Genomic DNA, 24,826 nt, shown 5'->3' on the forward strand with positions numbered 1-24,826 from the left:
TTAAAAATTAAATCAGAAAATGGGCTTATAAGGCTGTAGTTATTTGATTTGAGTGATTAACCTTGGGCTGAAATGAGGCCCATTCTAAGATTTTATTAAATACTAGTACATTTTACAAAAAATGACGTTAATTATATTTTCTATCCTTAGCTTCTACAAGGATTTTTTAGATTGTTTGGTAAGCCATTTTAATTATAAGGTTTGGTTAAATCAAATAATTAAAATGCAATTTTTTTATTGTCAAATCCAAGTATAAAATTGCAAATATTTTCTAAACATGAGTAACCCTATAAATAATTGGACTTAAACAAAATTATCTACCTCAACGCAAAAGTAAGTTCATTTAAGATTTACAAAATAGGGGTAGCAAGTAATCAAAACTAAAAGACCAAATGTATCAGTTGACTTTTCACAAACTTTACTACTACTACTACTACTTAGTATTTAATCTTTAAAACAAACTAGCCTTTTGACTTTGGGTTAACATCCTAAACCACCCCCCTCTCTCCACTCCCAAACATAAACTAACAACATCAACCTAATCCAATCACAAAATCATTTGGCACCATTACTTTGTCAAATGGGACAAACAATAATTCTTAGCAAACAAAACCATATTCAATAAAAAATATATTTAAAAAAAAAACTACAATTCTTGGAACTAAACCAAATTACCAAGAATCTAGTTTGTAGTCGAAGAGGATCCAATCTCACTCACACGCGGTATAATATTCGGACTCGAAGACCTTGTCCCACCACGTGAGCTATTCCTCGTGGCCGTGGCCGGGGCCGGGGCCGGGACAACAATCCTAATCTCCTCCACCATCTTCACCACCTGCTCCATTTTCGGCCTTTGCTCGGGCATCCGCGCCACGCAACTCAACCCTATTTGCAACATCGACACCATCTCCTCCTCCACGTGCGGGTACCTCAGGAGCTCCAAGTCGAACACCTCACCCGTCCACTCCTCCCGGACCACGGAGTTCACCCACCTCACGAGATGGATGACCTCCTCCCCTCCCGAGGCGTGGACAGGGGACTTCCCCGTGAGAAGCTCCAGCAGGAAAACCCCGTAGCTGTACACATCGGACGCCTGCAGCGCTTTCCTTGAGTCCATCACCTCCGGGGCACGATACCCAGAGCGGACTACGGGCGGCGAGGCGGGGCTCATCAGCGTTGCTAGCCCGAGATCGCTCACGCAGCCGTACTGTTGGGTGTTGAGGAAAATATTCGAAGATTTTATGTTGCCGTGCACGAGCTTCCCTCCACATTGTGTGTGGATGTGTGCAAGGCCTCGCGCTGCGCCAGTGGCGATCTTTAACCGCGTTTCCCAGTCGAGACGACACAGGTTTTCGCCTCTTCTCGCTGCAAAAATGTGGCAAAACTCATCAAATTTGAGGCCAAAGGCAACCAGCAATACAAAAGCTCAACCTTTTTTCATGATCAAGATAAAGTTTGTGTACTAATAAAACACAGTTCACTACAAGAACTATAGAACAACACAATACAGAAGAGTGCAACTCCACTAAAATCAAGAAAGGCCGATTCGCAGATCACAAACAACAACGACACAGAAACAGCGATGTATGCATAAGTAGTAACATACCGTGGAGCAGCATTGAGACGCTTCCCTGACTATAGAAATCGTACACCATTAGCTTTTCATCCTTGGAGTAGTAATAAGCCCTCAAAGGAGCAACGTTCGTGTGCCTAATATTCCCAACGACCTCCATCTGCTGCTCAAAATCCTTTCTCCCAACAATGACTTCCTTCAATCTCTTAACCGCAACTGTAGTCGCATCCTCTAGAGCCGCCTTATACGTAGCCCCAAACGTCCCCTTCCCGAGCACCTCTGCAGAGGCCCTCAGCAAATCCTCAAGGTCGAAAGCAAGATTACACCCCTCAAAAAATATCATCCCCGCATCCCCTTCCTGCACGTGCTGCGACCCCATCCGCCTTGTTGACTTCTCCGCCTTCTGAAGCGGCCCACTCTCGCCGCCTTTCTTCCTTCTGCTTGTGACAAACAGCAGCAAGGCGATCGCCACAAAGGCTGCCACGGAACTGCCAATGACAATTGCAAGAATGGTATGGTGGCTAAATTTAGGCGAATGCTTCTTTCGTGTAGCTTCAGGTGAAGTAGCAGAAGATGGCTGGAACGTAAGATTGTTGCCCAGAAAGGCTGAGCTAGGAAACCTTCCAAGATATCGAGACACATCTCCGGTGAGATTGTTGTTGGACAAATCCAACACTTGCAGAGTTTCGATATCGAGATCAGGAACATCACCGGAGAGAGAGTTATTAGCAAGATCCAAGGCTACCAAATGAGTCAGATTGGAGATTGAAGATGGGATCCTCCCATTAAACCTATTATTCGACAAGTTCAACACCGAGAGATTTTCCCAGACAGATAAGTCCAATGGCAATGGACCCTCAAAATGATTAAACTCAAGATACAAACTAGACAAATTCCCAAGCTTCAAAATATCAGAAGGGAAAGGACCACTCATACCATTAGATCTCAAACTCAAGATCTGAAGGGCGGATAAACGGCCAAGAGTGTTCGTAGGAACTCCGCCTTTCAATCCAACAGCAGGCAGTCTAACAGCTATAACTCTTGAACTATCATGATTGCAAGTGACTCCAGTCCAGCTATGGCAAACAGAAGTCCTCTCATCCCAATTCAAACTCTGGGAATGGTTCACGTATCTAATGAAATCGAGCAAAGCAAACTTATCCTCGACCGGTTCTGCACTAGCTAATGAGAAGAGAGTGCCACACACTAGCACTGCTGAAAGGATCAACTTGATTCCCATCTCTCCAATCAAGAACCTTAAAACCCTCAAACACTAATGCAGACTCTCCCCCATCCCTACAGATCATGAAAAACCAAAGCAAGCTTGAGTTTAAGATGAAACAGTGATGGATCCGCGAATTTCTGATGTTAGCAAAAACTGGTAGAGAATGAAAATGCAGACACAAAGGATTTACGTGGTTCGATTTACTGAAGTAAATCTACGTCCACGGGAAGAAGGGAGGGCAAGATTGTATTGCTTGATCTGGGATTACAGCTTACAACACAGACTTGCTATAGGGTATTTTATCTCTAGAGAGCTTAACCCTTTTCTATCTGATCTAAGTTCTATTTATACATTGAACTAGGATCGTGGTTTGCAGCCCCACTAACAAGATCGTGGGTGAGCAATAACTGCTCAATAACTGCTTCATACCACTAAATAGATCGTGGGTATAGTGGAGGTCGTGGAGGCCTTTCATGAGTCCACTAACTCCTAGTTCGGTCGAATGCTGAGACCGAACTGCTGGACTTTACCGATCAACTCTTGCCGATCTGAGAGGAGAGCTTGACTGGTCGGCTTTTACCGAGCTGTAGGCTGAGTCCGAACTCTTTGGTCGTGCCGAACTCTTTGGTCGTGCCGAACAGATACTCTTTCTTGGGCTCTGGGCTGATGGGCCGTCACTGTTATTGGGCTTGCCATTAGGGTTTAGTACGCACCCCATCACTACCCCCCCCCGAAAAGCGAAGTGAATCACTTCGGCGAAGCGAGTCACTTCGGCATTCTGAAAAAGGGGACGGGGGAGGCTGAAGTCAGGGGACGTGCCCTGCGCGTGACTGCATTAAATGCGGCATTAAATGCGACAGTAAAATCCGGCCGTCGAATCCTGAAAAGGTGGGATATGAAACGGTGCGATGATTTGAAATCTTTCCCGTATCTGATAAATACGCTCTTTCTTCATCATTGAAGCACTTTTGCTGTTGCGTCTTCTATACTCTCTTTCTTGCGAAAATTCTCTCTCCGCTTTCAAGAATTTTTTCAGACTATCTTCGCCTTCAAAAAGTAAGAAAAATGTCTTCTTCTTCTTCTTCGGAGTCGGGTAGCGTTAGGAAAGGGGGTAAGGGGTCTTCTAGCCGGAAAGAATCCGGGGAGAAGACCGTAGAGTATTTTCACAGTATCTTGAGTAAGGATACTGTGATATCCCTTTACGAAAAATACTCTTTTCCTGGGGGGAAGGCGGTGGTACCTGACGGTGATCACAGGGCTGACTCCCCGCCGGAGGGTTACGTCACCGTGTACGAGGCCTGCTTAGAATGCGGGCTTCGTTTCCCCCTCCCTTCTGCCTTTATAGATTTACTAGATTTTTTTCAGCTTCCTTTAGGCCAGGTGACTCCGAACTCTTGGAGGCACTTGTCGGCCTTCGCTGCCGAACTCCGTAGGTTAGGAAGGGATTTGTCCTTGAAGGCGATCCTTAAATTCTTTCAATTTAAGAGGAAGGGGTCTTGGTTTTACTTGATCCCTTTACAGCCCTTTAGGGCCTTTTGTAAAACGAAGTGGCCGAAGTGGCAAAATCGCTTCTTCTACTATGATAGGACCGCGGCTCCTAGTTTTCCCTGGAGAGGGCCGGAGTCCGTTATCCGTCACCCTCGGCCTGAACCGTTGGACGAGCTCGATGGCGAGCTCAACAAGATTCCCATAGTTAGGAAACAATACACGGAGTCTGAGCTCGTCAAGGGCGACATCGTGTTCGACAGCTCGTCTTCGGACGAAGAGGCCGAGGGTGAGGATTTCTCTTTATCTTTATGCTCTACTGCTTTAACGAAGAAAATCTGACTTTGCTTTCTTGCTTTTTGGCAGTGTTCATGTTGAATAAGGCTATCAGAAAGTCCTCCGAGCTTGTGGAGCCGGAGAGAGAGAAGGCTACCAGCTCGGCGCCTGATGCCGAGAAGAATCCGAAGAGGCAAAAGACCTCTTCGGGTCCAAAGAAGCCGGAGTCGACTTCGGCAAGTAGGAAGGGGAAGACCCAGAAGCCCCCGAGAGCGCCAGAGAAAGACATGGTCTTGGCGCCTCCTTCGGAGCATATCTGTGAGCCATTTCTATGGCCCACGGACTTCGCCGAGGTGAATTGTCTTCTTGATTCCTTGGCTTGGCTTCTGTCCTGTATTTTTGGTGCCCTCTGTTAACTTTTTTCCTTATTCATTTTCAGAGGAACGATATGCTCTCCAAGCTTGTCGCCGTCGAACTCTCCAAAGCGTCCAATGACTATGCCGAGATGCAGAGGAAGTTGGCGGCTGCTTGTCATCGGGCCGAACAGGCTGAGGCTAACTTTGAGAAGGCCAGAGCTGCTAGGATTTCGGCCCAGGATGAAGCTCAGTTTGCCAAAAACCAGCTCGTCATCCAGCGAGAGCAGGCGAAGCGGAGCGATGCTGCTGCCGTGGTTGCCCAAGGGGAGGCTCTCCGTGTTTACACGGAGAAACTCTTTTTGAGCAGCCAGTTCTCGGCCTTTGTCGGTAGTCTGGTAAGGCTAATTGCCGATAAGGGCGAGCAGGGGGCCGACGTCGTGCTGCCTCTGTACAGCCGAGAGATAGCAGCTCGGCTTCAGAATCTGCCGCTCCTTGAGGAGCTCGCTTCATCTTCGGTCCTGCTTTCTGCAGACCGAGTCCGGAGTTGTCGAGCTGATCGGGACGAGAACCTGGAGGCTATCTTTGCCTCCGTGGGACCCGTTTCACCCGCTTCGACTTACAACGGAGAGGGTGAGGCCGAGCCGCTGGAGCGGGAGGCCGAAGTCGATCAGGCCGGGCATCCGGAGAAGGAGGCCGATCAGGAGGCGGAGGCGAGGCCGGCAGGAGGCGAGGCCGAGGCTGAGGTAGCCCAGGAGAAGGAAGCTGTACCAGACCGAGGAGCCGGAGACGAAGCAGGCGGAGTATGATTTCGTCTCCCTTCTCCTAGTCTAGTTTCTTCCTTGTAAAATGGCCTTGAAGCCCTAGTGTAAAAAATTTTCCTTGTGAATGAAAAATTCTCTACCTTTGTCTTCGTATAGCTTTTCGTACTCGCCTTTATTCCTGTTGTATTTTACTATCTGCTCGGTACAGCTGCCGAACTAATATAGCTGCTTTGTACCCAAGGAGATGGAGATACTTCACTGGAAACGGCTGTACTCTTCGGCTTTGGACGAAGCTGAGAGAAGAGCTATAGCCGATCAGACGAAGAATGACGAGCTTCTGGCTCGTTTAGTGAAGCTGGAGGCCGATATCAAGGACTTAGAGTCCGATAAGAAAGATCTGGAGGCCGAGCTGAATACGGCCATTGCTGAGAGGACTGCGTATGAGGATTACATCCGTGTGCGCGGGGGAATGACCATATCAGAAGTTCAGGAACGAGTTGACGAACTGTGGGAGGAGTATACTGTACTCCGGAGGAACAATGCGCTGGAGAGCTCGGCTTGCCAACAAGTCGTGAAATCATTGCGGCGCTGGGCTTCTCGGTACGACATCGTTCTTGCCCGGCGTCCCTCAATTGAGAGATTCCTCCGGCATATCGCGCCAACAGATGCTCGCACTCCAGCTCAAACCTCTGGTTCCCTTGTTCAAAATCCTACTCCCAGCCAACAACGAACTCCGGAACAGCCGGAAACGTCAAGACGAGAACGGGCTCAGGAGCAACCGGAATCGTCAAGACGGGGACGGACTGAAATTCGCCGAGGAGTTGTGACTATGAGCGAGCAAGATCAGCAGATGCTTATTGCAGAGACTCTTCATCGCCGAGGTGTTAGGACTTCTCGGGCTCGGGGAAGAGGCGTTGGGTCGAGGATAGCATCTCGTCGACCTGCTTATTCTTCATCTGCTCGGAACAACCGAACTCGGCTTCCAGAGGATTTTGCAGATAGGTGGCTTAACTTCAGCAACCCTGGACAGTAGAATAGTCCTTTGTAATAGCGTAACGCCATTTTGTAGGGTAGCGGAGTTGTATGCCGAACAAGATTTGATAAATGAAATTTTGTTTTCGCTTCTAACACTGTATTTACAGCTTAGCGAAAAAATTTCATCGTACTTGTCCTCGGTCTTATGAAGTAAACTTCTTTGACCGGACTTGGTCGTCCTAATTCGGCGAGGTTTATCGCGTGGATCGGACTTTCCCTTATTGCAGTTCGTTTCAGACGAAGTGCTTATTAAGCTGAATTGCGGTCTTGTATCCTCCTTGGAAGCTTGGACTCACAATCGTTGGCTTATTGCAGTTCGTTTCAGACGGACTGCTTGTTAAGCTGAATTGTGGTCTTATATCCTCCTTAGAAGCTTGGACTCACAATAGTCTTTAATAATCGATCTAAAAAGGGGATCAGTCTTTAAAGAACGATATACCTTGGTACCATTTGTAAGAGACGACAAGCACATAGAGACAAAACACATAGAGAAAAAATGAAAAAGACGAAAGAAAAAACTTTAAACTTTTTATAAAACGACAAGTAAAAGGTACAAGTAAAAACAAACAAATAAAAACATGTACCCCTATGACCGAACTAGACACAAGACAGACTGACCGGACTTTGTCTCTTACAAGTGGAACTTCTTGAGGTTGGAGACGTGCCATGTTCGGGGTACTTGTTCTCCTGACATGTGAGTCAATTTATAAGACCCTTTGCCGAGGACTTCTGACACCCGATACGGACCCTCCCATGTGGGTTCGAGTTTGCCCAGCTTTTCTGCTCGGCTTACTTCGTTGTTTCTCAAGACGAGATCTCCCACTTGAAATTGAAGCTTTTTCACCCTTTGGTTATAATACCGGGCTACTTGCTCCTTATACTTGGCTGCTTTTATGCACGCCAATTCTCTTCTTTCTTCGGCGAGATCTAGTTCGGCTCTCAGTCCGTCGTCATTCATTTCTGAGGAGAAATTTAGAGTTCGGGGACTGGGTACGCCGATCTCCACCGGAATTACGGCTTCAGTGCCGTACACCAGACTATACGGGGTTTCACCGTTGGAGGTTTTGGGACGCCCCTACTTCGGGAAAAAACCATCCAGCTCCTCAAGGAGTATAAAGACGTCTTTGCATGGTCTCCGTTGGACATGACCGGAGTGCCCCCCGAGGTAATCACTCATCGGTTAAATATTGATCCTTCAGTCCGGCCGATAAAACAGAAGCAAAGACTCTTTGCGGCAGAACGAAGTCAAGTCATCCATGACGAAGTCCGTCAATTATTGAAGGCGGATGTGTTATTCGAAGTGAAGTATCCTTCGTGGGTGGCCAATCCTGTCATGATCAAGAAAAAGGAAGGAGGATGGCGGATGTGCATAGATTTCACCGATCTAAATAAGCACTGTCCCAAAGATTGCTATCCCCTTCCGAACATAGATAAAAAAGTAGAAGCTTTGATAGGCTTTGAAATTTTTTGTTTTCTTGATCTGTACAAAGGATACCATCAAGTTTTAATGGATGAGATTGACGCTTCAAAAACGGCCTTCATTACTGATTTCGGCATTTTCGCTTATAAAAAGATGCCATTCGGTTTAAAGAATGCCGGAGCCACTTATCAAAGGATGGTAGACAAGCTTTTTCGGCACCTGATTGGAAAGGAGGTCGAAGTGTATGTTGACGATATAGTCGTCAAAAGCAAAAGCACTTCGGAGTACGAGCACAACCTCAAGTCCACTCTCAACGTGCTCAAGAAAGCTAACCTCAAACTTAATCCCCAAAAGTGTACCTTTTTGGTAGATTCGGGAAAGTTTCTGGGTTGTTGGGTTTCAAAAGACGGACTCAAGGCAAACCCCTCAAAAGTTCAAGTCGTTCAGAACATGGCAATGCCGAAGTCCATACATGACGTGCAAAGGCTAACCGGATGTCTAGCCGCACTGAGTCGATTCCTTTCCCAAGCAGCCGAAAAGCAACTGCCGTTCTTCAAGGTGTTGAAAAAGGCACCAAAGTTCGAGTGGGGAGCCGAGCAGAAAAAGGCCTTTGACGAGCTCAAAAGTTATCTAGCCGAGCTTCCTATTCTCTCTGCTCCAGCCGAAGCCGAAGTACTATTCTTATACTTAGCGGCATCGGATCAAACCATCAGCGCGGTGCTTGTACGAGAAGAAGGCCTAAAGCAGTTTCCCATCTACTTTACAAGCCGAGCATTAAGAGGTCCAGAAACAAGGTATCAACCTCTGGAAAAAATTGCTCTGGCGTTAGTAAATGCAGCAAGGAGACTGCGGCCATACTTCTATGCTCACAAGGTATGCGTCTTAACCGATCTACCTCTTCGGCAAGTGTTGACCAAACCAGAAGCATCAGGCAGAATCGCCAAGTGGGCTATAGAGTTGGGAGAGCACACAATTGAATATCTACCTCGGAAAGCCATCAAGGGACAAGCCTTGGCAGATTTTCTTGCAGAAGCGAAGTTCGATCAAGCAATTCCTGTTATTGCCGAACAGAAGAATTCTGCCAATGCCGAACTAGCACAGCCCTTGGAATCCGAAGTAGAGCCGCCGGACTGCTGGAGCGGGTTCGTAGATGGAGCTTCAAACAAGATGGGAAGTGGAGCTGGTATTTTACTTGTCGCTCCCGACGGACACGAGGTAACCTACTCACTTCGGTTCCTATTCCCCACTACTAATAATGAAGCCGAGTACGAAGCCCTCCTGGCCGGACTCCAGTTAGCGCAAAGTCTGCTCGTCAAATCTCTCAAAGTCCATTGTGATTCACAAGTCATAGTAAATCACATGTTGGGTACAAGTGAAGCCCGTGACGAGAGAATGAAGAAGTATTTGGACAAAGCGCAAAGCATCAGCCGAAGTTTCTCCTATTTTCGGATAATCCGTATTCCCAGAGCGGAAAATAGCCGAGCAGATATCTTAAGTAAGTTGGCCTCAGATCCGAGCTCAAAGGCGGAAGAATTAATGCATCGAAGCATTGATGAAGCCGAGGTACATTCAGTATCCAGCTCGCCGAACTGGATGACGCCGATCTTGCAGTATCTGGATCAAGGACAATTGCCTGAGGATAAGAGAGAAGCTCGGAAGATTACGTGCCGAGCACTTCGGTACGAACTTCATGAAGGAGTCCTCTTTAGAAAGTCTTACCTCCAGCCGTTATTGCGGTGCGTAGGACCAGAAGAGACGGACTACATCCTCAGAGAAGTTCATGAAGGATCGTGCGGTAGCCACATCGGAGCCAGAGCTTTAGCTAAAAAAGTTCTGAGATGGGGATATTATTGGCCAACCATGGTACAAGAAGCAGTGCAGCTCGTCAAGAAGTGTACGAAGTGCCAAATTCATGCAAATGTCCCAAGGATGCCGCAGACCGATCTATACACTATGCAAAGCCCTTGGCCTTTCATGCAATGGGGCATAGACATAGTGGGACCACTTCCTCAAGCTCCTCGGCAAATGAAATTCCTTATCGTTGCCGTGGACTACTTTACGAAGTGGGTGGAGGCTGAACCATTAGCTACGATAACGAGCTCAAAGGCATTGGACTTCGTCTGGAAGAACATAGTGTGCCGATTTGGCATACCCCACATCCTCATCTCGGATAATGGGACTCAGTTCACCGACAAGACGTTCAAGAATTGGTGCCAAGAGCTGAACATTCAACAGCGGTTCACTTCGGTCTCCCATCCCCAAGCAAACGGACAAACGGAAGTAACGAACCGGATTCTGGTGAAAGGGTTAAAAGCCCGGTTAGAACAAGCCAAACGACAATGGGTAGAAAATCTCCCTCAAGTCCTGTGGTCCTACCGAACTACACCCAAAACCTCCAACGGTGAAACCCCGTATAGTCTGGTGTACGGCACTGAAGCCGTAATTCCGGTGGAGATCGGCGTACCCAGTCCCCGAACTCTAAATTTCTCCTCAGAAATGAATGACGACGGACTGAGAGCCGAACTAGATCTCGCCGAAGAAAGAAGAGAATTGGCGTGCATAAAAGCAGCCAAGTATAAGGAGCAAGTAGCCCGGTATTATAACCAAAGGGTGAAAAAGCTTCAATTTCAAGTGGGAGATCTCGTCTTGAGAAACAACGAAGTAAGCCGAGCAGAAAAGCTGGGCAAACTCGAACCCACATGGGAGGGTCCGTATCGGGTGTCAGAAGTCCTCGGCAAAGGGTCTTATAAATTGACTCACATGTCAGGAGAACAAGTACCCCGAACATGGCACGTCTCCAACCTCAAGAAGTTCCACTTGTAAGAGACAAAGTCCGGTCAGTCTGTCTTGTGTCTAGTTCGGTCATAGGGGTACATGTTTTTATTTGTTTGTTTTTACTTGTACCTTTTACTTGTCGTTTTATAAAAAGTTTAAAGTTTTTTCTTTCGTCTTTTTCATTTTTTCTCTATGTGTTTTGTCTCTATGTGCTTGTCGTCTCTTACAAATGGTACCAAGGTATATCGTTCTTTAAAGACTGATCCCCTTTTTAGATCGATTATTAAAGACTATTGTGAGTCCAAGCTTCTAAGGAGGATATAAGACCACAATTCAGCTTAACAAGCAGTCCGTCTGAAACGAACTGCAATAAGCCAACGATTGTGAGTCCAAGCTTCCAAGGAGGATACAAGACCGCAATTCAGCTTAATAAGCACTTCGTCTGAAACGAACTGCAATAAGGGAAAGTCCGATCCACGCGATAAACCTCGCCGAATTAGGACGACCAAGTCCGGTCAAAGAAGTTTACTTCATAAGACCGAGGACAAGTACGATGAAATTTTTTCGCTAAGCTGTAAATACAGTGTTAGAAGCGAAAACAAAATTTCATTTATCAAATCTTGTTCGGCATACAACTCCGCTACCCTACAAAATGGCGTTACGCTATTACAAAGGACTATTCTACTGTCCAGGGTTGCTGAAGTTAAGCCACCTATCTGCAAAATCCTCTGGAAGCCGAGTTCGGTTGTTCCGAGCAGATGAAGAATAAGCAGGTCGACGAGATGCTATCCTCGACCCAACGCCTCTTCCCCGAGCCCGAGAAGTCCTAACACCTCGGCGATGAAGAGTCTCTGCAATAAGCATCTGCTGATCTTGCTCGCTCATAGTCACAACTCCTCGGCGAATTTCAGTCCGTCCCCGTCTTGACGATTCCGGTTGCTCCTGAGCCCGTTCTCGTCTTGACGTTTCCGGCTGTTCCGGAGTTCGTTGTTGGCTGGGAGTAGGATTTTGAACAAGGGAACCAGAGGTTTGATCTGGAGTGCGAGCATCTGTTGGCGCGATATGCCGGAGGAATCTCTCAATTGAGGGACGCCGGGCAAGAACAATGTCGTACCGAGAAGCCCAGCGCCGCAATGATTTCACGACTTGTTGGCAAGCCGAGCTCTCCAGCGCATTGTTCCTCCGGAGTACATTATACTCCTCCCACAGTTCGTCAACTCGTTCCTGAACTTCTGATATGGTCATTCCCCCGCGCACACGGATGTAATCCTCATACGCAGTCCTCTCAGCAATGGCCGTATTCAGCTCGGCCTCCAGATCTTTCTTATCGGACTCTAAGTCCTTGATATCGGCCTCCAGCTTCACTAAACGAGCCAGAAGCTCGTCATTCTTCGTCTGATCGGCTATAGCTCTTCTCTCAGCTTCGTCCAAAGCCGAAGAGTACAGCCGTTTCCAGTGAAGTATCTCCATCTCCTTGGGTACAAAGCAGCTATATTAGTTCGGCAGCTGTACCGAGCAGATAGTAAAATACAACAGGAATAAAGGCGAGTACGAAAAGCTATACGAAGACAAAGGTAGAGAATTTTTCATTCACAAGGAAAATTTTTTACACTAGGGCTTCAAGGCCATTTTACAAGGAAGAAACTAGACTAGGAGAAGGGAGACGAAATCATACTCCGCCTGCTTCGTCTCCGGCTCCTCGGTCTGGTACAGCTTCCTTCTCCTGGGCTACCTCAGCCTCGGCCTCGCCTCCTGCCGGCCTCGCCTCCGCCTCCTGATCGGCCTCCTTCTCCGGATGCCCGGCCTGATCGACTTCGGCCTCCCGCTCCAGCGGCTCGGCCTCACCCTCTCCGTTGTAAGTCGAAGCGGGTGAAACGGGTCCCACGGAGGCAAAGATAGCCTCCAGGTTCTCGTCCCGATCAGCTCGACAACTCCGGACTCGGTCTGCAGAAAGCAGGACCGAAGATGAAGCGAGCTCCTCAAGGAGCGGCAGATTCTGAAGCCGAGCTGCTATCTCTCGGCTGTACAGAGGCAGCACGACGTCGGCCCCCTGCTCGCCCTTATCGGCAATTAGCCTTACCAGACTACCGACAAAGGCCGAGAACTGGCTGCTCAAAAAGAGTTTCTCCGTGTAAACACGGAGAGCCTCCCCTTGGGCAACCACGGCAGCAGCATCGCTCCGCTTCGCCTGCTCTCGCTGGATGACGAGCTGGTTTTTGGCAAACTGAGCTTCATCCTGGGCCGAAATCCTAGCAGCTCTGGCCTTCTCAAAGTTAGCCTCAGCCTGTTCGGCCCGATGACAAGCAGCCGCCAACTTCCTCTGCATCTCGGCATAGTCATTGGACGCTTTGGAGAGTTCGACGGCGACAAGCTTGGAGAGCATATCGTTCCTCTGAAAATGAATAAGGAAAAAAGTTAACAGAGGGCACCAAAAATACAGGACAGAAGCCAAGCCAAGGAATCAAGAAGACAATTCACCTCGGCGAAGTCCGTGGGCCATAGAAATGGCTCACAGATATGCTCCGAAGGAGGCGCCAAGACCATGTCTTTCTCTGGCGCTCTCGGGGGCTTCTGGGTCTTCCCCTTCCTACTTGCCGAAGTCGACTCCGGCTTCTTTGGACCCGAAGAGGTCTTTTGCCTCTTCGGATTCTTCTCGGCATCAGGCGCCGAGCTGGTAGCCTTCTCTCTCTCCGGCTCCACAAGCTCGGAGGACTTTCTGATAGCCTTATTCAACATGAACACTGCCAAAAAGCAAGAAAGCAAAGTCAGATTTTCTTCGTTAAAGCAGTAGAGCATAAAGATAAAGAGAAATCCTCACCCTCGGCCTCTTCGTCCGAAGACGAGCTGTCGAACACGACGTCGCCCTTGACGAGCTCAGACTCCGTGTATTGTTTCCTAACTATGGGAATCTTGTTGAGCTCGCCATCGAGCTCGTCCAACGGTTCAGGCCGAGGGTGACGGATAACGGACTCCGGCCCTCTCCAGGGAAAACTAGGAGCCGCGGTCCTATCATAGTAGAAGAAGCGATTTTGCCACTTCGGCCACTTCGTTTTACAAAAGGCCCTAAAGGGCTGTAAAGGGATCAAGTAAAACCAAGACCCCTTCCTCTTAAATTGAAAGAATTTAAGGATCGCCTTCAAGGACAAATCCCTTCCTAACCTACGGAGTTCGGCAGCGAAGGCCGACAAGTGCCTCCAAGAGTTCGGAGTCACCTGGCCTAAAGGAAGCTGAAAAAAATCTAGTAAATCTATAAAGGCAGAAGGGAGGGGGAAACGAAGCCCGCATTCTAAGCAGGCCTCGTACACGGTGACGTAACCCTCCGGCGGGGAGTCAGCCCTGTGATCACCGTCAGGTACCACCGCCTTCCCCCCAGGAAAAGAGTATTTTTCGTAAAGGGATATCACAGTATCCTTACTCAAGATACTGTGAAAATACTCTACGGTCTTCTCCCCGGATTCTTTCCGGCTAGAAGACCCCTTACCCCCTTTCCTAACGCTACCCGACTCCGAAGAAGAAGAAGAAGACATTTTTCTTACTTTTTGAAGGTGAAGATAGTCTGAAAAAATTCTTGAAAGCGGAGAGAGAATTTTCGCAAGAAAGAGAGTATAGAAGACGCAACAGCAAAAGTGCTTCAATGATGAAGAAAGAGCGTATTTATCAGATACGGGAAAGATTTCAAATCATCGCACCGTTTCATATCCCACCTTTTCAGGATTCGACGGCCGGATTTTACTGTCGCATTTAATGCCGCATTTAATGCAGTCACGCGCAGGGCACGTCCCCTGACTTCAGCCTCCCCCGTCCCCTTTTTCAGAATGCCGAAGTGACTCGCTTCGCCGAAGTGATTCACTTCGCTTTTCGGGGGGGGTAGTGATGGGGTACGAACTAAACCCTAATGGCAAGCCCAATAACAGTGACGGCCCATCAGCCCAGAGCCCAAGAAAGAGTATCTGTTCGGCACGACCAAAGAGTTCGGCACGACCAAAGAGTTCGGACTCAGCCTACAGCTCGGTAAAAGCCGACCAGTCAAGCATAGCAATCACAGCAGAGTGGTGCGAACTGCGCTCCTCAGGATCCGAAAAGGCAGCCGGATCCCGAAGACGATGACGAGCCGCAATATGATGGAGTAATCCAGACTATTGACGCGCTCCCTGCCGGGAAGACCAAGTCGTCCCTAAAGTCAGAACGCAGAGGCTCCAATCGAGAGGAGCCAACGCATAAAAGGCTGAAGCAGGACGAAGTGATTACGTTCTCGGCTGCTGATCCCGTCCCAGCCATCTCTCCTCACCAAGACGCCATTGTCATCCAAGCCGGAGTGGCAAACAAACTGATCCACAGGGTGTTTGTGGATACAGGAGCGTCGGTTAGCATTCTTTTTAAAGAGTGCTTCGACAAACTAGAAGTGGACCCAGCTCGGCTCAGTCCGGCTCCGCTTCCCCTGAAGAGCTTCGCCCAGGAGGACACCCGCCCTGAAGGTATTATCAGCCTTCCGATCACGGTGGGGAAAGCGCCTACTAGCTCCAGTACGTTGATTGAGTTTTTCGTGGTGAAAGCTCGGTCCCCGTACAACATCATCCTGGGAAGAGACTGGCTCAACACAGTTCGGGCCATTTGCTCTACTTATCACCTCACCATCAAGATCCCTACTAAAGGAGGGATAGCGGTCATCCGAGGTGACCAAAAGAGAGCAAAGGAATGTCTGCAAATTGCGCTTAGAAGTGCCGAGCAGTCAGATCGGCACCACCAAGCATAGCAATCACAGCAGCCGGAGTCAGAGGCGATGACCGAAGTCATACCGGAGCCGAACTCGATGACAGTTCAGCTGTACGAAGACGATCCATCCAGAACGGTTAAAATCGGCTTCGCGGGAACGCCCCTACTTCGGGAAAAAACCATCCAGCTCCTCAAGGAGTATAAAGACGTCTTTGCATGGTCTCCGTTGGACATGACCGGAGTGCCCCCCGAGGTAATCACTCATCGGTTAAATATTGATCCTTCAGTCCGGCCGATAAAACAGAAGCAAAGACTCTTTGCGGCAGAACGAAGTCAAGTCATCCATGACGAAGTCCGTCAATTATTGAAGGCGGATGTGTTATTCGAAGTGAAGTATCCTTCGTGGGTGGCCAATCCTGTCATGATCAAGAAAAAGGAAGGAGGATGGCGGATGTGCATAGATTTCACCGATCTAAATAAGCACTGTCCCAAAGATTGCTATCCCCTTCCGAACATAGATAAAAAAGTAGAAGCTTTGATAGGCTTTGAAATTTTTTGTTTTCTTGATCTGTACAAAGGATACCATCAAGTTTTAATGGATGAGATTGACGCTTCAAAAACGGCCTTCATTACTGATTTCGGCATTTTCGCTTATAAAAAGATGCCATTCGGTTTAAAGAATGCCGGAGCCACTTATCAAAGGATGGTAGACAAGCTTTTTCGGCACCTGATTGGAAAGGAGGTCGAAGTGTATGTTGACGATATAGTCGTCAAAAGCAAAAGCACTTCGGAGTACGAGCACAACCTCAAGTCCACTCTCAACGTGCTCAAGAAAGCTAACCTCAAACTTAATCCCCAAAAGTGTACCTTTTTGGTAGATTCGGGAAAGTTTCTGGGTTGTTGGGTTTCAAAAGACGGACTCAAGGCAAACCCCTCAAAAGTTCAAGTCGTTCAGAACATGGCAATGCCGAAGTCCATACATGACGTGCAAAGGCTAACCGGATGTCTAGCCGCACTGAGTCGATTCCTTTCCCAAGCAGCCGAAAAGCAACTGCCGTTCTTCAAGGTGTTGAAAAAGGCACCAAAGTTCGAGTGGGGAGCCGAGCAGAAAAAGGCCTTTGACGAGCTCAAAAGTTATCTAGCCGAGCTTCCTATTCTCTCTGCTCCAGCCGAAGCCGAAGTACTATTCTTATACTTAGCGGCATCGGATCAAACCATCAGCGCGGTGCTTGTACGAGAAGAAGGCCTAAAGCAGTTTCCCATCTACTTTACAAGCCGAGCATTAAGAGGTCCAGAAACAAGGTATCAACCTCTGGAAAAAATTGCTCTGGCGTTAGTAAATGCAGCAAGGAGACTGCGGCCATACTTCTATGCTCACAAGGTATGCGTCTTAACCGATCTACCTCTTCGGCAAGTGTTGACCAAACCAGAAGCATCAGGCAGAATCGCCAAGTGGGCTATAGAGTTGGGAGAGCACACAATTGAATATCTACCTCGGAAAGCCATCAAGGGACAAGCCTTGGCAGATTTTCTTGCAGAAGCGAAGTTCGATCAAGCAATTCCTGTTATTGCCGAACAGAAGAATTCTGCCAATGCCGAACTAGCACAGCCCTTGGAATCCGAAGTAGAGCCGCCGGACTGCTGGAGCGGGTTCGTAGATGGAGCTTCAAACAAGATGGGAAGTGGAGCTGGTATTTTACTTGTCGCTCCCGACGGACACGAGGTAACCTACTCACTTCGGTTCCTATTCCCCACTACTAATAATGAAGCCGAGTACGAAGCCCTCCTGGCCGGACTCCAGTTAGCGCAAAGTCTGCTCGTCAAATCTCTCAAAGTCCATTGTGATTCACAAGTCATAGTAAATCACATGTTGGGTACAAGTGAAGCCCGTGACGAGAGAATGAAGAAGTATTTGGACAAAGCGCAAAGCATCAGCCGAAGTTTCTCCTATTTTCGGATAATCCGTATTCCCAGAGCGGAAAATAGCCGAGCAGATATCTTAAGTAAGTTGGCCTCAGATCCGAGCTCAAAGGCGGAAGAATTAATGCATCGAAGCATTGATGAAGCCGAGGTACATTCAGTATCCAGCTCGCCGAACTGGATGACGCCGATCTTGCAGTATCTGGATCAAGGACAATTGCCTGAGGATAAGAGAGAAGCTCGGAAGATTACGTGCCGAGCACTTCGGTACGAACTTCATGAAGGAGTCCTCTTTAGAAAGTCTTACCTCCAGCCGTTATTGCGGTGCGTAGGACCAGAAGAGACGGACTACATCCTCAGAGAAGTTCATGAAGGATCGTGCGGTAGCCACATCGGAGCCAGAGCTTTAGCTAAAAAAGTTCTGAGATGGGGATATTATTGGCCAACCATGGTACAAGAAGCAGTGCAGCTCGTCAAGAAGTGTACGAAGTGCCAAATTCATGCAAATGTCCCAAGGATGCCGCAGACCGATCTATACACTATGCAAAGCCCTTGGCCTTTCATGCAATGGGGCATAGACATAGTGGGACCACTTCCTCAAGCTCCTCGGCAAATGAAATTCCTTATCGTTGCCGTGGACTACTTTACGAAGTGGGTGGAGGCTGAACCATTAGCTACGATAACGAGCTCAAAGGCATTGGACTTCGTCTGGAAGAACATAGTGTGCCGATTTGGCATACCCCACATCCTCATCTCGGATAATGGGACTCAGTTCACCGACAAGACGTTCAAGAATTGGTGCCAAGAGCTGAACATTCAACAGCGGTTCACTTCGGTCTCCCATCCCCAAGCAAACGGACAAACGGAAGTAACGAACCGGATTCTGGTGAAAGGGTTAAAAGCCCGGTTAGAACAAGCCAAAGGACAATGGGTAGAAAATCTCCCTCAAGTCCTGTGGTCCTACCGAACTACACCCAAAACCTCCAACGGTGAAACCCCGTATAGTCTGGTGTACGGCACTGAAGCCGTAATTCCGGTGGAGATCGGCGTACCCAGTCCCCGAACTCTAAATTTCTCCTCAGAAATGAATGACGACGGACTGAGAGCCGAACTAGATCTCGCCGAAGAAAGAAGAGAATTGGCGTGCATAAAAGCAGCCAAGTATAAGGAGCAAGTAGCCCGGTATTATAACCAAAGGGTGAAAAAGCTTCAATTTCAAGTGGGAGATCTCGTCTTGAGAAACAACGAAGTAAGCCGAGCAGAAAAGCTGGGCAAACTCGAACCCACATGGGAGGGTCCGTATCGGGTGTCAGAAGTCCTCGGCAAAGGGTCTTATAAATTGACTCACATGTCAGGAGAACAAGTACCCCGAACATGGCACGTCTCCAACCTCAAGAAGTTCCACTTGTAAGAGACAAAGTCCGGTCAGTCTGTCTTGTGTCTAGTTCGGTCATAGGGGTACATGTTTTTATTTGTTTGTTTTTACTTGTACCTTTTACTTGTCGTTTTATAAAAAGTTTAAAGTTTTTTCTTTCGTCTTTTTCATTTTTTCTCTATGTGTTTTGTCTCTATGTGCTTGTCGTCTCTTACAAATGGTACCAAGGTATATCGTTCTTTAAAGACTGATCCCCTTTTTAGATCGATTATTAAAGACTATTGTGAGTCCAAGCTTCTAAGGAGGATATAAGACCACAATTCAGCTTAACAAGCAGTCCGTCTGAAACGAACTGCAATAAGCCAACGATTGTGAGTCCAAGCTTCCAAGGAGGATACAAGACCGCAATTCAGCTTAATAAGCACTTCGTCTGAAACGAACTGCAATAAGGGAAAGTCCGATCCACGCGATAAACCTCGCCGAATTAGGACGACCAAGTCCGGTCAAAGAAGTTTACTTCATAAGACCGAGGACAAGTACGATGAAATTTTTTCGCTAAGCTGTAAATACAGTGTTAGAAGCGAAAACAAAATTTCATTTATCAAATCTTGTTCGGCATACAACTCCGCTACCCTACTATTACAAAGGACTATTCTACTGTCCAGGGTTGCTGAAGTTAAGCCACCTATCTGCAAAATCCTCTGGAAGCCGAGTTCGGTTGTTCCGAGCAGATGAAGAATAAGCAGGTCGACGAGATGCTATCCTCGACCCAACGCCTCTTCCCCGAGCCCGAGAAGTCCTAACACCTCGGCGATGAAGAGTCTCTGCAATAAGCATCTGCTGATCTTGCTCGCTCATAGTCACAACTCCTCGGCGAATTTCAGTCCGTCCCCGTCTTGACGATTCCGGTTGCTCCTGAGCCCGTTCTCGTCTTGACGTTTCCGGCTGTTCCGGAGTTCGTTGTTGGCTGGGAGTAGGATTTTGAACAAGGGAACCAGAGGTTTGATCTGGAGTGCGAGCATCTGTTGGCGCGATATGCCGGAGGAATCTCTCAATTGAGGGACGCCGGGCAAGAACAATGTCGTACCGAGAAGCCCAGCGCCGCAATGATTTCACGACTTGTTGGCAAGCCGAGCTCTCCAGCGCATTGTTCCTCCGGAGTACATTATACTCCTCCCACAGTTCGTCAACTCGTTCCTGAACTTCTGATATGGTCATTCCCCCGCGCACACGGATGTAATCCTCATACGCAGTCCTCTCAGCAATGGCCGTATTCAGCTCGGCCTCCAGATCTTTCTTATCGGACTCTAAGTCCTTGATATCGGCCTCCAGCTTCACTAAACGAGCCAGAAGCTCGTCATTCTTCGTCTGATCGGCTATAGCTCTTCTCTCAGCTTCGTCCAAAGCCGAAGAGTACAGCCGTTTCCAGTGAAGTATCTCCATCTCCTTGGGTACAAAGCAGCTATATTAGTTCGGCAGCTGTACCGAGCAGATAGTAAAATACAACAGGAATAAAGGCGAGTACGAAAAGCTATACGAAGACAAAGGTAGAGAATTTTTCATTCACAAGGAAAATTTTTTACACTAGGGCTTCAAGGCCATTTTACAAGGAAGAAACTAGACTAGGAGAAGGGAGACGAAATCATACTCCGCCTGCTTCGTCTCCGGCTCCTCGGTCTGGTACAGCTTCCTTCTCCTGGGCTACCTCAGCCTCGGCCTCGCCTCCTGCCGGCCTCGCCTCCGCCTCCTGATCGGCCTCCTTCTCCGGATGCCCGGCCTGATCGACTTCGGCCTCCCGCTCCAGCGGCTCGGCCTCACCCTCTCCGTTGTAAGTCGAAGCGGGTGAAACGGGTCCCACGGAGGCAAAGATAGCCTCCAGGTTCTCGTCCCGATCAGCTCGACAACTCCGGACTCGGTCTGCAGAAAGCAGGACCGAAGATGAAGCGAGCTCCTCAAGGAGCGGCAGATTCTGAAGCCGAGCTGCTATCTCTCGGCTGTACAGAGGCAGCACGACGTCGGCCCCCTGCTCGCCCTTATCGGCAATTAGCCTTACCAGACTACCGACAAAGGCCGAGAACTGGCTGCTCAAAAAGAGTTTCTCCGTGTAAACACGGAGAGCCTCCCCTTGGGCAACCACGGCAGCAGCATCGCTCCGCTTCGCCTGCTCTCGCTGGATGACGAGCTGGTTTTTGGCAAACTGAGCTTCATCCTGGGCCGAAATCCTAGCAGCTCTGGCCTTCTCAAAGTTAGCCTCAGCCTGTTCGGCCCGATGACAAGCAGCCGCCAACTTCCTCTGCATCTCGGCATAGTCATTGGACGCCTTTGGAGAGTTCGACGGCGACAAGCTTGGAGAGCATATCGTTCCTCTGAAAATGAATAAGGAAAAAAGTTAACAGAGGGCACCTAAAATACAGGACAGAAGCCAAGCCAAGGAATCAAGAAGACAATTCACCTCGGCGAAGTCCGTGGGCCATAGAAATGGCTCACAGATATGCTCCGAAGGAGGCGCCAAGACCATGTCTTTCTCTGGCGCTCTCGGGGGCTTCTGGGTCTTCCCCTTCCTACTTGCCGAAGTCGACTCCGGCTTCTTTGGACCCGAAGAGGTCTTTTGCCTCTTCGGATTCTTCTCGGCATCAGGCGCCGAGCTGGTAGCCTTCTCTCTCTCCGGCTCCACAAGCTCGGAGGACTTTCTGATAGCCTTATTCAACATGAACACTGCCAAAAAGCAAGAAAGCAAAGTCAGATTTTCTTCGTTAAAGCAGTAGAGCATAAAGATAAAGAGAAATCCTCACCCTCGGCCTCTTCGTCCGAAGACGAGCTGTCGAACACGACGTCGCCCTTGACGAGCTCAGACTCCGTGTATTGTTTCCTAACTATGGGAATCTTGTTGAGCTCGCCATCGAGCTCGTCCAACGGTTCAGGCCGAGGGTGACGGATAACGGACTCCGGCCCTCTCCAGGGAAAACTAGGAGCCGCGGTCCTATCATAGTAGAAGAAGCGATTTTGCCACTTCGGCCACTTCGTTTTACAAAAGGCCCTAAAGGGCTGTAAAGGGATCAAGTAAAACCAAGACCCCTTCCTCTTAAATTGAAAGAATTTAAGGATCGCCTTCAAGGACAAATCCCTTCCTAACCTACGGAGTTCGGCAGCGAAGGCCGACAAGTGCCTCCAAGAGTTCGGAGTCACCTGGCCTAAAGGAAGCTGAAAAAAATCTAGTAAATCTATAAAGGCAGAAGGGAGGGGGAAACGAAGCCCGCATTCTAAGCAGGCCTCGTACACGGTGACGTAACCCTCCGGCGGGGAGTCAGCCCTGTGATCACCGTCAGGTACCACCGCCTTCCCCCCAGGAAAAGAGTATTTTTCGTAAAGGGATATCACAGTATCCTTACTCAAGATACTGTGAAAATACTCTACGGTCTTCTCCCCGGATTCTTTCCGGCTAGAAGACCCCTTACCCCCTTTCCTAACGCTACCCGACTCCGAAGAAGAAGAAGAAGACATTTTTCTTACTTTTTGAAGGTGAAGATAGTCTGAAAAAATTCTTGAAAGCGGAGAGAGAATTTTCGCAAGAAAGAGAGTATAGAAGACGCAACAGCAAAAGTGCTTCAATGATGAAGAAAGAGCGTATTTATCAGATACGGGAAAGATTTCGAAATCGTTGCGCCGTTTCATATCCCACCTTTTCAGGATTCAACGGCCGGATTTTACTGTCGCATTTAATGCCGCATTTAATGCAGTCACGCGCAGGGCACGTCCCCTGACTTCAGCCTCCCCCGTCCCCTTTTTCAGAATGCCGAAGTGACTCGCTTCGCCGAAGTGATTCACTTCGCTTTTCGGGGGGGGTAGTGATGGGGTACGAACTAAACCCTAATGGCAAGCCCAATAACAGTGACGGCCCATCAGCCCAGAGCCCAAGAAAGAGTATCTGTTCGGCACGACCAAAGAGTTCGGCACGACCAAAGAGTTCGGACTCAGCCTACAGCTCGGTAAAAGCCGACCAGTCAAGCTCTCCTCTCAGATCGGCAAGAGTTGATCGGTAAAGTCCAGCAGTTCGGTCTCAGCATTCGACCGAACTAGGAGTTAGTGGACTCATGAAAGGCCTCCACGACCTCCACTATACCCACGATCTATTTAGTGGTATGAAGCAGTTATTGAGCAGTTATTGCTCACCCACGATCTTGTTAGTGGGGCTGCAAACCACGATCCTAGTTCAATGTATAAATAGAACTTAGATCAGATAGAAAAGGGTTAAGCTCTCTAGAGATAAAATACCCTATAGCAAGTCTGTGTTGTAAGCTGTAATCCCAGATCAAGCAATACAATCTTGCCCTCCCTTCTTCCCGTGGACGTAGATTTACTTCAGTAAATCGAACCACGTAAATCCTTTGTGTCTGCATTTTCATTCTCTACCAGTTTTTGCTAACATCAGAAATTCGCGGATCCATCAAACAGTAATCATATTTATTTAAGATACTACTTATCAATGATTGGTGACATTTGTTTGAACATGGTAAACAATGTTAGGTAAACAACCAAATCGAATACTTTTAAAACACAAAGAAACAATATTTTTAGCCAATATAGAAGCCCTTTTCCTCCCACCTTCATTGACTCTGATCAATCACTTCTGTATTTTCAAACATTGCAAACAACACTAATTTCAATAGGGGTTTTCCTAATTCTTCACCGTTTCAAAGAATCATGCATCAAACACTAACATCTCATCTAATAAAAAATGAATTCAGCTGAAAAATGTAGTCTTGCCTCTGGAAAAGAGATCAGAAACTTCCAATCTCAGCTACCCAACAACCAAGAATTCTGCAGGAAACAGAGTCAGAGTTTCTGTTACAGAAATTCCAAATGAGAAAAGAAAGAGCAGAGACAAAAATAATGCAATATTTAATGAAAAAAAAGTGGGAAGAATCCAAACACAAACTGAGGCAGCGGTTGGTGGCAGTGTGATGAATGGGAAAAAGGAGATTTCTTGCTTGAGGCAACGGAAATGTGAATTGTGAAGGGAACAGAAGAATTAATGATGGGAAAAGTTGGTTTCTTTTTCTTCTTTACTGAATTTCCATGGCGCGGGAAGAGTGGGAACTGCACGTGCTGTAGCGTAAAGATGGCTGCAGCGGCAGATTAAACAACAAAATTTGATTGAATCATGTTGAAATTTGTGAGAGATAGGAAGTGATGAATGTCTACTCTGAAGAATTGTTTACATTTAATGAAAATCACATTTTGATGATATATTCACTTTCTTCTTTTAATCAGATTTATTAACTCTTCAATAGTGTACATAATTATATTTAAAAATATACTAAAGGAAAGGGATTAGGTGTAATATTTATTAATTGTAGAAAAAAAAATTGAACGTGTTATGGAATTAGGAAAACGCTGCCTTCTATAAAATTTATTTTGGAAAGATGCCTTAAATTAAAATATTAATTTTGACTTAACTATTTAATTTGTTCATTGTTGTTATTGAGACCCCTTAAGGCAATAAAGTAATAATTGGAGTTAATTTTTTTTATTTAAATGGTAATATAATTTCCCAAAAAGGAATATGTTTAATTATTGGAGTGGTGGTTTAGAGGTGGATTAGGGAGTTAAGTCATGTAAATGGCACCTCATTTGCACGATTTTTCCAACACTAACAGAAATATGTGCAGTTTAAATTCCTCATAATTTTATAATAAATCAATATTTTCCCATTATTATAATGAGAATAGTCTTTTTTGTTGGTTATATAAATTGGACGGTGGTGGTTATCACTTATGAGTATGAATAATTAATACATGTAAAGTGTCTAATATATACCGTTACAAAAATTCGGATTTCAATCGGTAGAAATTTATGATTTATTACCTGAATATAAATTCATGATAGTTTAACTTTTACCGTTAAAAAAACAC

General features: G+C 47.4%; 1 protein-coding gene across 3 annotated transcripts; it reads right to left on the reverse strand.

The window, feature by feature from the left end:
- Positions 1–531: 531 nt before the first annotated feature.
- LOC121780713 (probable inactive receptor kinase At4g23740) lies at positions 532–24,116 on the reverse strand. 3 transcript variants are annotated; one of them, XM_042178345.1, is made up of 4 exons: positions 23,851–24,116; positions 23,679–23,732; positions 1,607–2,869; positions 532–1,365 (listed from the first exon to the last, which is right to left on the reverse strand). In XM_042178345.1, exons 3-4 carry the CDS (start codon positions 2,811–2,813, stop codon positions 683–685), a joined length of 1,890 nt encoding a protein of 629 aa, XP_042034279.1. In that variant the 5' UTR covers positions 2,814–2,869; positions 23,679–23,732; positions 23,851–24,116; the 3' UTR covers positions 532–682. The 3 variants fall into 3 exon arrangements, with proteins under 3 accessions (XP_042034279.1, XP_042034281.1, XP_042034280.1); XM_042178347.1 differs by having other exon boundaries at positions 23,845–24,116; XM_042178346.1 differs by having other exon boundaries at positions 23,679–24,116.
- Positions 24,117–24,826: the final 710 nt, after the last annotated feature.

The sequence above is a fragment of the Salvia splendens genome, chromosome 20 (assembly GCF_004379255.2).
Source record: "Salvia splendens isolate huo1 chromosome 20, SspV2, whole genome shotgun sequence".
Classification (NCBI taxonomy): domain Eukaryota; kingdom Viridiplantae; phylum Streptophyta; class Magnoliopsida; order Lamiales; family Lamiaceae; genus Salvia; species Salvia splendens.

Bases quoted from the DNA above. Each gene is read 5' to 3' on its own strand.
- LOC121780713 (XM_042178345.1), bottom strand. From the start codon at position 2,813: ATGGGAATCAAGTTGATCCTTTCAGCAGTGCTAGTGTGTGGCACTCTC. The intron at 1,366-1,606 runs GTATGTTACTAC...ACATTTTTGCAG, and splicing joins CGTCTCAATGCTGCTCCACG to CGAGAAGAGGCGAAAACCTG.